This window comes from Mus caroli, chromosome 13 (assembly GCF_900094665.2).
Source record: "Mus caroli chromosome 13, CAROLI_EIJ_v1.1, whole genome shotgun sequence".
NCBI lineage: Eukaryota > Metazoa > Chordata > Mammalia > Rodentia > Muridae > Mus > Mus caroli.
Genome location: NC_034582.1, coordinates 69614579 through 69625745, shown reverse-complemented (window position 1 = coordinate 69625745; position 11167 = coordinate 69614579). Strand labels below are relative to the sequence as shown.

The 11167-nt window shown below is 40.8% G+C and overlaps 1 protein-coding gene across 4 annotated transcripts in view; it reads left to right on the top strand.

Moving 5' to 3' along the window:
• The first annotated feature begins 1846 nt into the window (after positions 1–1846).
• The window catches only part of Cast (calpastatin), a 110055-nt gene continuing 100734 nt past the window's right edge, over positions 1847–11167 (top strand). For 2 of the 4 annotated variants that reach the window (XM_029485011.1, XM_029485007.1), the window contains exon 1: positions 1848–2081. In XM_029485011.1, the coding sequence (XP_029340871.1) occupies positions 2007–2081 (75 nt within the window). In that variant the 5' untranslated portion in view covers positions 1848–2006. Of the gene's footprint in view, positions 2082–2602; positions 2701–11167 lie in introns of those variants that run through there. The other 2 variants (XM_029485008.1, XM_029485009.1) reach the window with 2 other exon arrangements.

The following is an 11167-nucleotide window of genomic DNA, read 5'->3' as shown; positions in this document are numbered from 1 at the left end:
TCAGGGTCCTTTCAGCAAACGCTTGCTAGTGTATGCAATGGTGTCATCGTTTGGAGGCTAATTATGGGATGGATCCCTGGATATGGCAGTCTCTAGATGCTCCATCCTTTTGTCTCAGCTCCAAACTTTGTCTCTGTAACTCCTTCCATGGGTGATTGTTTCCAATTCTAAGAAGGAAGACCTTCCTTTCATAGTTTCAGTAATTCTCAATTACAAAGCAAAATACTTCAACTTCTGACTTTAGCGTTTACTCGTGGCCATTAATGTGCTGGGAAGCAATGCTTGACTTACATGAATACTGAATCAAGCAAAGCCTGAGAAATAGCATTGTTATATTTTATGAATTTTGATGAGCATGTCATGTGGCAAGTTGTAGTCAGTAAGTAATAACAGAGACCCTCAGCTTCAGCAGATAAGGAGATGAGAGTGTTCCCTTTATCTCCTGCAATGTCTCTACCTCTTCTCTTCCTGTCCACTCTGTACCAGCAGGCCCTCCTTGTCTATAACCAACAACTCTCATGAAGCACCATATTCCTAAAACACATTTGTCTTTATTTATGTACTGTATATTTCCCATTGCCACCCAAAGATAACCAACTGAATCCAGATAACCTGAAAGTTCCTGGATACCAGAGGAGTCCCTGTTTTAATCTTTGCATATCCTTTTTTCTACTATTCCTCCCTTTACATAGAAGAGTCTCAGCAAATGCAAAATTAGCTGGTTTAAATTCAATTCTTAAATATTCTGATGAAAAACACAAGGCATTCTTTTCACTCTAACACTTTTCCCCATTCTGTACATAAATGATACAAACCAATTTTTGCTAATGACAGTTTGTACACAAAAAATGTTCCAATTTTTTTTATGCATTCTTGCACTGCTGCCTGTCCTTTGGAATACTGGTGACATCGTACATATAGCACTTCAAGAAGAAATGCATATAATCCAAGAACATTGCTAATTCATTTGTGAGAAGTTGAGACATATCCCTAAAATTGAAGGGACACTGGACAACCATAATTCTATTTATCCAAGCTCCTTATAGCATGGCAAATCTTGTTATGTAATGTGGCTTCTTTCTTGTCAACTGTCTAAAACCTAGCTCTCTAGCATGTTGACAAAGACTACAAATGACAATGCTATTGTGGTGACACAGGCTTTTCTGTGGCTGGCACCAGCCAGCAATAAATAGCTGCAGGCTGACAGACCCTTTGGATGAGCACTCAAAAGGGTTGTTCAATTTCACTTCCAGCCCCAAAACAGGAAGTACTGCATAAAATGAAGCCAAGGCAAAAACCAACCCAACCTCAGAAACATAGACTCCAGAAAAGAAGATGACTTTAATATCTGTGATTATCTGCTGATTTGCGTTAGAGCAGGCAGGCTTCTGCTTGCAAACCCTTAGTAAATTTACAGAATTGGCTACATAAATAATCAAACACAGGATATAACACACACACATACACAAGTACACAAACACTGAGAGACCAATTTGTTTTCAAGATCTTCTCTCTTATTTGTAGTTCAGATTTAGGCTAGATTTCAATTAGTGACAGACTGCAGAGAAGTGTCTAATTCTTCAAATTCTTAGAAAAGGGGGTCTAGGCCACGCCCCAGTCCAGCTCTCTGGTTGCACAATCACTAGATTGGTCTGGACAACTCCACCCGGGAACTGCAATCTCCAGCTTCCCCTATTTGCGATTCACTGAGAACCCTGCAGCTTGGGGGCTAGTCCGGGGGAAAGTCTTGTTTTACAAACCCTGAGCAGACAGTGTTAAATTGCAGCTCTGGGTTGCTGAGGAGTTGGGCTCTCTGCAGTGAGCCGAGGGCAGGAAGGGGAGGGCCTAACTGAGCTGGGCGAGGGCTCAGGGTTGGGTCGGAAAAGCTGCCTCACTGAGCTGTCCCGCTCCTCCTGTCCCGAGGTGGCTGCCCGCCCCTCCCTCCCCCACAAACAATTTCGCTGCGTTTTCCCGGAGGCTGCGCCCCGCAGCAGCTTCACCAAAAAATGTCCCAGCCCGGCCCGAAGCCTGCCGCCTCTCCCAGGCCCAGTCGCGGCGCGGCAGCTCGCCACACCCAGGAGGTGAGTAGTGCTCCAGACTGAGCCGCGGGGCAAGCGGCAAAGGGCCTAAGTCCTGGAGTGTCCCGCCGCAGTCTTGGGGCGTTGCCCCTCTTTGCACCTTCCAGAGTGGGAAAGAAGATCAGAACTCCATGCCTGCGGGCAAGCAGGTGGCTAAAGGCTCTCCGAATTGGGTAGTGGCACGAGTTGGGTAGAGGGACTCCTGGAGCAAAGCGGGCTAGTGAGACCCAGGCAGTGAGCATGGGCATGGAGGCAGAATAAAGTTGACTTGCGACCTCCGGAGTGGGCTCCTGTGGCTGGGCAGAAGGGTTCTGACCTCCGTGTGAAGTCACCCCCGCGCCCCCAACCCTAGCCCTCCATTTAGGGAGTGGCAGCCTGAAAACCTGACACACACCTCTTTCCTAATTAGCCTTGGAATGGGGCGGGACCACGCTAGCTTGGGCGGGCCCTGTCGCTCTTTCCCCTTGTGCCCTCCCACCTGGCAGCTGTGTCCTGTGCGGTGTCAGCCAGGTCCCAGCCAAGCAGAGAGTCATCGTGGTGCGTGTTCTGCGTTCTCGAGAGGTTCCCAGCGGAGCAAGTCAGGGTTGTCGCCATGGCATTCGCAAGTTGGTGGTACAAGACGGTAAATAGAAGGGGCAAGGACTGGGAAGGAAGTGTATTTACCTTGCTTCTCTAGGAAGTAGAGGAACCACGTCCAGAAGTTGGAGGGTCAGGGGCAAGGACCCGGTGAGACCTCCTTGAAGAACTTCTGATTAAGCTCGGGCAGAAGCAGAAGACTCTACTTTCAGTGGCAATGCGGACGCGCTCTGGGCGGTACAGTCTGGGCGGCGAGCTGCACCAAGCTCAGCTCGCGTTCCCAAATTGAATGGACAGCAATCCTTAGTTCCGCCCTTTGGAACACATACCTGGATAGGTAGACAAGAGGCAGGCACTGTAGCCCAGGTTTAGTTTTTCAACTGCTAAGTAAAGATAAAAAAACTTACAAAGAAAAGAATGGTCAAGCAGTTTCAAACTCGAAAGAGGAGGGTGGAGAATGGAAAAGAAAAGAAAAAAAAAAAAGGGGAACAACTGATCAATTTTCAGGGGCGAGGGGGATAGGGAGAGAGAAATGAGAATAGCTCACTACTCTATATTACTTTACAAGAGGACAAACGTGTTCCTTTTGGTTAGTGCACTGAACGTCTGTCCTACCAAGTATGTGTTATACCCAATCAAGCTGGAACTTGTAATGTTTTGAAACCAGGAAGCATAGTTTTAACATTACATTTTTTTAAAAAACCAACAAAAACAAAAGAGTTCACAAACCCTGTGGTTACAGAGAGTCATAAGTTGATTTATTGTGAGAATTTCAAAATCTTCCTTCCTCTCAGTAAGTGGTATGGAAAAAGTAAAGATGCAGTAACCAGATAATCTTTGCAACTAGAAACTTGGGGTTAGAATTAGAAAATAGGCATCGAGGACTGATTGATCATCTAGGTGTGCTAGCCTTCAGGTGCACTGTAGAGTTCTTAACTCAAGTGGCAATGATTTCAATGTGTCAGTCTTTGTAAATGTGTTTCCATATCTGTAAAATAGCAGATATCTACATAAGGACTAGATTCAGCAAGAGATGACATGCCACATACATGTTTTCAGTGATGTTTCTTTGTGAAAGTTCTTCCTTACACTTTTCTGTGCTATTTAAATGTATAGTTTTATTTATTCTATATTTTTGATTATTTTATTTATTTACATTTCAACTGTTATTCCCTCTTCCTGGTTTCCCCTCTGCAAACACGTTATCCCATCCCCCCACCCCTTGCGTCTATGAGGGAGCTCCACCACCCACCCACCCACTCCTGCATCACAGCCCTAGGATTCCTCTACACTGGGGCATCTGTCCTCTACAGGAACAAGGGCCTCTCCTCCCATTGATGCCAGACAAGACTGTCGTGTGCTACATATTCAGCTGGAGCCATGGGTCCCTCCATGTGTACTCTTTGGTTGGTGGTTTAGTCCTAGGGAGCTCTGGGGGGGTCTGGTTGGTTGATATTGTTGTTCTTCCTATATATAGTTTTATTAATGTGCTAAGAGCAAAGGTTTGCTTTGAGGCATGATTGCTCCAGAATTCTTATCAAAATGCACCCATTAAATTATCTGCAAATATGGGTGGCAGATGTTCAACTAACATCAGATTCCTCTGTCCAAGCTTGGCATTGTCTAAAGGAAATTGTGCCAGGTTACTTAGATGCTAGCTTAAATATTTGCTTTTAGTACCTACTGAACCATGTTAGACACTTCGATGTTTCTGCTGCAGTATCCATTATAAGCCAGTTTGGGGATTATTATTTAAGACTTCTGTTTGGTGCTAGCTATCTTTACTTCTCAAGTCAAGCCTGGGATCAAGCTTTGACTTTTCCCCATGAGATATGTACTGTGAGACCCAAAGGGCTTTAAAATTTTTTAACAGTCGCATTAACAAAAATATTTTAAGAAATCAAGTTAATAGAATTGTTATTAGCTGGCTCTGTCCTAAGTGACATTTAAGCATGTAATCATGTGCTAAAAATGACGAGTCACCTCTTTGTGTTAATTACTCAAAGACCTGGCTGTGCTATGTATGTATACTCACAGTACCTCACAATTCACACTTCCCACATTTCAGAGCTTTCACTTGCCACTGTGGCTAGTGGAATAGCATCAAGTAGGAAAAAAGCTCTAAGGGGCTTGTTCCTAATCTTCTTTTTTTGTTTGTTTGTTTGTTTGTTTGTTTGTTTGTGTTTTTACAGCTTATCTGTAAGTGATCATAGATTATTTTGAGAATGAAATGTAGTACTTTCAAAAATATACATTTATAATTTGCCTCTTCAAGGTATGCAAAGTCTATACAAATCTCTCTCCAATGGTTCACACAGCCAACTTATATATATATATATATATATATATATATATATATATATATGTGTGTGTGTGTGTGTGTGTGTGTGTGTGTGTGTGCATATATTCCCTATTTCTGTGTATATATAAAATATGTGTACATATTTTATATGTGCAATTTATATATGAGTAGTTTGTTTATGTGCCTATGAATAAAGGTTTGCAGTTGAACCCTTTTATCATATCATTCAAAAACGATTTTTAAAAATTGAATCTTTACTGAACATGTATCAATTACTTTTGTCATTATTTCCCAAATAGTATAATATAAAACCGTTGATATGCCTTAATATTGTATATCATAAAGGACACAGGGACAGTGAAAAAGTTAGATGCAAACATGCTATTTTATTTGTTTGTTTGTTTGTTTGTATTTTTTACAGCTTATCTATAAGTGATCACACATCATTTTGAGAATGAAATGTAGTACTTTCTCTCAAAAATATACATAATATAATTTGCTTCTTCAAGGCATGCAAAGTCTGTACAAATTCCTCTCCAAGCCATTTGAGCTTCTGCAGGATTTGATTTCCCAAAAGGTTTCTGGAGCCAGTTTCCACACACACATCCTTGTAGGCTATGTCTAGTGAATCCTATAATTAGAATATCCTTAGTAGGATTCTTTAAATAGTAAAAATAATGTGAATGATCTAACTTTATACAGAATAAAGAAGAGTAATGTCAAGATATATCATTTAAGAGCATGCTACCTGGAAAGCCAACCAAGGAAACATAATATTGTACATTTTCACACTGATTACCATCAGCATCTGAATATTTTTGATTGTAGTAAAAACTGACTTCATGAAATGTTTAAAAAGCTTCTATTAAAGAATATATCTGGTGAGCATCATAATTATCAGAACTTAGTATAATTGGCTTACATAAGTCGTCAGATTCCTGAGTCATACATTGATTTTACTGTCCTGTGATAATTAAAGGGGTTTCTTAGTTTAATTAGATTCCTAGCCCCAGTGAGAGCATAATCAAGGTACTCAATCATCGGAAGGCTCCACCGTTCCAGCCAGGCTGGACAAAGTGTTGCAGACTTCCCATGGCTGAGCAGACAACTTGGTTGTAATGGATTTGGGGAGGGAAAGGCAAAATTATGAGGGAGGTCTGCACAAAGGCTATAGTATTTAAGGCAAGCAACAAGAATAAAGAGGTCAAATGTCACATTTTTTTTTTTTGGTTGGCACTCCCTGAATGGAGCATTTTTCCATTGCATAAAAGCCTTTTAAACTGAGTAACGTATGATGATATTGTTCTTTAATCAGTTTTTAAAACTCCTCAGAAAGTTAATTATATTATTCAAGTGGTTTTCAAAGAGTGGTGAGGCTCTCTGGGTTGGAAACAGAGGGTGGTTATTTGAGAGTCGAAGGTGGACAGACAACTGGTAGTTAGTTCTAAGCAGGCTATATCAGCACCAGCAGGGTGTCTCAGTCAGAATTCCATTTCCCCATTTCAGAATACTTTTAGGATCCAAATCTTATTAGCATGACAGTAAAGTTTTGTTCCTCAAGATGTTTCATTTTCCTTTTATGAAAACTTATGAAGAAACACTATGACTACCATAAATTGGAAAGGAGTCTCATTAGTTAATAAAACTGTTAAAAACTGTTCCATCCAGGAAAGAGTCTTGGCTGTATACGCTACCACTTCAGATGAACAACCATTTAATTCAGGAGTTGTGTGTGTGCGTGTGTGCGTGTGTGTGTGTGTGTGTGTGTGTGTGTGTGTGTGTGTGTGTGTGTTGGGAGGGGGCAGGTTCAGTATGCCATAATGTGCATGTGGAAGTCAGAGAACAGCTGGTGCGCCCAGTTCTCTCCTAGCTGCCATGTGGGTTCCACGAGTCAAACTCAGCTGTCAGGCTTGGTGGAGCCATGCACCTTTACCTATTGAGTATCTCATTGTCCACATTCTCTTACAATATTTATTTTGTTCCCACGACACCGAGCTTGTAGTGGACATTCACTGATTTTTCTTTTCCATGGTTAATAAACTCCATACATACAACCCATAGTAACCTTTTCTGTGAGTTTTGACACTTTTCAGTTTTATGGCTAGAACAGTTATGATTTTACCTCTGGGTGACTCTGTGGGGTAAACACTCTTGAGATAACAGTCACTTAAATTTTTCAAAACATTTTGAAAACTTTTCATATGAGCAGAAGATAAACGGCAAAATTAACACCCACAAATCGACTGGCATCATTAATGACCAACATCATGTCAGTCTATCTCCAGATTCCACTTCCACACAAAGTTTTTAAATGGATGTGAATTGCCAGTAAGTTACACATATAGCCAAGTTGTACACTGTTGAAAAGAAGGGATTTTCATTTTATGTGTGTTTTTCCCCCTCTCTGGTGTAATCTGGAGTGAGACAATCACAATGATGTGATAGAACACTAAACAAATGCTTTCCAGAAACTCAACTTTTGACTTAGAAAATGAAACTTCCATATCTACACTTAGTTCTCATTCATTTCATGAAATCAGACTGATGTCAAAGGGAAAGGAGAGCTATGGAGCCATTTTGTATTCTTTAAGACCAGCTTTGTCTCTGTGGCTTGCTTCTGTTCTTTATTGTTGTTGGCTTTATTCTCTCTGACAGTGCAGAAACACGGGCTTAGACAATCCTAAAATCTCATTCTTTCTGCATTAGTGTCTTTTTCAGTAACTCTTAATAAAAGGTATTAGCCAGGGTAGGAAAATAGAGTTGGGTCAGTTTACATTTTAACATTGAAATTACACTAGCGATCGGGGTAGTTGTCACTCTCTATTAAACAAGGAGAGACTGAAAGGTTGAATTATTTTCCCAAGATCTCACGGCCTTTGGATTTCTATTTAATCAGTTTTTCACTGTTAGCTAAGAGATGAAAGTGATTCTGAGCATTTATGTCTGCAGAATGCAAGATAGGAAATAGGTTACCCAGGCAACAGGTAAGATTGGGAAACCAGGCAAGGACAAGGCAACCAGACCATAGTTATGAGATCTGCAGCCCTAGCCAGGAGGACTTGCAGGGTTACCTTGTAAAAGCCAAAATGACAATTCTTTTGGCCTGCTATCCTAGAAAGACTCCAAGATCAGAGAGAAGAGAAGGTGTGTGTGTGTGTGTGTGTGTGACCCCCCACCCATTCATATCACCCTAGATCCTATATCAGTGGTTCTCAACTTTCCTAACTCTGCAGTACTTTAATAGCTTCTCATATTTTGTTGATTTGTCAACAGTGATTTTGCTACTGATATGAATTGCAATGTAAATATCTTTGTTTTTCGATGGTCTGTGGCACCCCTGTGAAAGGGGCCTTAGATGCCCCCAAAGGGGTCGCAACCCACAAATTGAGAACTGCTGCTCTAGGTTCTCACCCAGCCAGTAGTTGCCTCTTATTGGCCAAACCCAGACTGAGATGATCCATTCTGAGAAGTAACCTGGAAAGATCTCTGGTAATACCAACAGAGGTTGTGAGGAAGGAAACCACTGTTTGGTGCACAGCCTGTTTAAAGCAAGGATAGCTTTGCATCTTAGTCCTTTGATTGTTTGCTGAATAATCTTATTTTATGAAGCAGAGCACATACAAGCACAGATCTCTAAGATTTTGGTTTTTTTTTTAAATACCAATTTGCACATGATCCCTTAATTTTTCAACCTATTTTCTCAGCCTTCCTTCTTTATCTATTTTGGTGATCTAAAAAGAGCAGGGCATTTTTAGAAGTTTATGGAAATTAAAGCATTTAAGCAAGCATTGTTACTCAGTCTCATCCCATGTCCAAGAAAAGAGAGAATGTAATTTCTCTTTGATTAGAAAGGCAATGTGTTATAATAAGAACACATGCTCCACTATGTTCATAGCAGCCTTATTTGTAGTAGCCAGAAGCTGGAAAGAACCCAGATGTCCTTTAACGGAGGAATGGATACAGAAAATGTGGTACATTTACACAGTGGAGTACTCAGATGTCTAAAACAATGACTTCATGAAATGTGCAGGTAAATGGATGGAACTAGAAAATATCATCCTGAGTGAGGTAACCCAATCACAAAAGAACACACATGGTATGCACTCAGTGATAAGAGGATATTAGCCCAAAAGCTTTGACTACCCAAGATACAATTCATAGACCACAAGCTCAAGAAGGAAGACCAAAGTGTGGGTCCTTCAGTCCTTTGGTTTTTCTTACAAGGAGTAACAAAATAGTCATGGAAGGAGTTAGAGAGACAAAGTGTGGAGCAGAGATTGAAGGAAAGGCCATCTAGAGACTGCCCCACCTGGGGCTCCATCCCATATACAGTGACCAAACCCAGGCACTATTGTGGATGCCAACAAGTACTTGCTGACAGATGCCTGATATAGCTGTCTCCTGAGAGGCTCTGCCAGAACCTGAAAAATTCAGAAGTGGATGCTCACAGCCAACCATTGAACTGAGCATGGGGTCCCCAGTGGAGAAGTTAGAAAAAGGACTGAAGGAGCTGAAGGGGTTTGCAACCCCATAGGAAGAAAAACAATACCAAAACAACCAGACCCCTCAGAGCTCCCAGGGACTAAACCTCCAACCAAAGATTAGATAGACATGGAGGAACCCATGGCTCCAGCTGCATATGTAGCAGAGGATGGTCTTGTTGGACATCAATGGGAGGAGAGGCCCTTGGTCCTGTGAAGGCTTAGTGCCCCAGTGTAAGGGAATTCCAGGGCGAGGAGGCTGGAGTGGGTGGGTGGGTGGGGGAATACCCTCAATGAAGCAGGGGGGTGAGGGGATGGGATAGGGGATTTCAGGGGTAGGAGACCAGGAAAGGGGATAACATTTGAAATGTAAATAAAGAAAATATCCAATTAAAAAAAGGCAATGTGTGCATTTAGGAAGTATTCAATGAGCAAGTGACAGCTAAGTGATAGTTTGTTTCCTATCAAACTATGACTTAGAGATAGGCTGTTGTGCAGATAGGAAGATATATTCCTTGACTTAGACTTGGACAGGAAATGCTGGTGTGAACATTTTTTTCATCAAACTGTTTAGATATGGCTCATTTCCATGGATTCCCTTCACTTATCCCTGTGAGTACTTCTGTAGGAGAGGAAGTTTGAATTCAATAAAGCATTTCACTGAAAGTTATATGTATAAAATACAGTTAAGGAAGTATTCCTGCCATGACATCTTGGTCATTTTCTTTTTCCTCGAACATATCTACTGATATGAGTAAGGTTAATATCACCTGAGGTTGTCTAGCATGCTAAAGTGGGAAACAACAGTCTATAAGTAAAAAAAAAGATTGCTTTGTGACTATTTAACATTTACTCACATTTATTAGTGTATATGTGTCCTAAACAACACCAACTTGCTATTATCCTTTATTTTCTCATTCAAAAAATTACATAGATCATTTTTTCAGTATCAAATAAGAGGCATAAAATACCTTGTTGACAATACAAAATTATTACTATTATCACTAATATTACTCTTCTTATTTTATATAACTTGCCTACACATCCATGCTATGATTTTTGCCCTAGAAAATACAATATTACTTTCAAACTTGGTTAATTTTTTATTTTATTATTTTATGTGTATAAGTGTTTTATCTGTATGCCTATGCACCAAGTATAACGCTGGTGCTCAAGGAGGACAGAAGAGGGATTTCCCCTTAAACTCGAGTTAGAGATGATTGTAGGCTACCATGTGGACACTGGCAACCAAACCAATACCGTCTGGAAGAGCCGCCAGTGCTCTTAACCGTGGAGCTATCTTTAGCCCTAATAGTTTGGTTTCAATAAGGATAGTGAGGATTGAAACCAACAGAGAACTATCATTTGTTTTATATTTGACTCTCTTGTCTTATTTTCCCAGTGTTTACCATTTCTCACAGTATGTAAGAAATTAATAATCCTTTGTTTCCTCTTTCAAAGATCATAAAAATATTATTATCTTTCTCAAGAAGATGATCAATAGAGGAAATTGAATAGACTTATTTTACCTTATTGTCAAGGCAAATGAGCATATGAACTTCTTGAAGATCAGTGTTCCTCATAAAAATACTTATATATCTGCTCAGCAGTTTAAGAGCAGTGACTGCTCCTCCAGAGACCAGGTCCAGTCCCCAGCACTCACATGGCAGCTCACAACTGTAACTCCAGTTCCAGAGGACATGACAACCTCACACAGTCATGCATGCAGA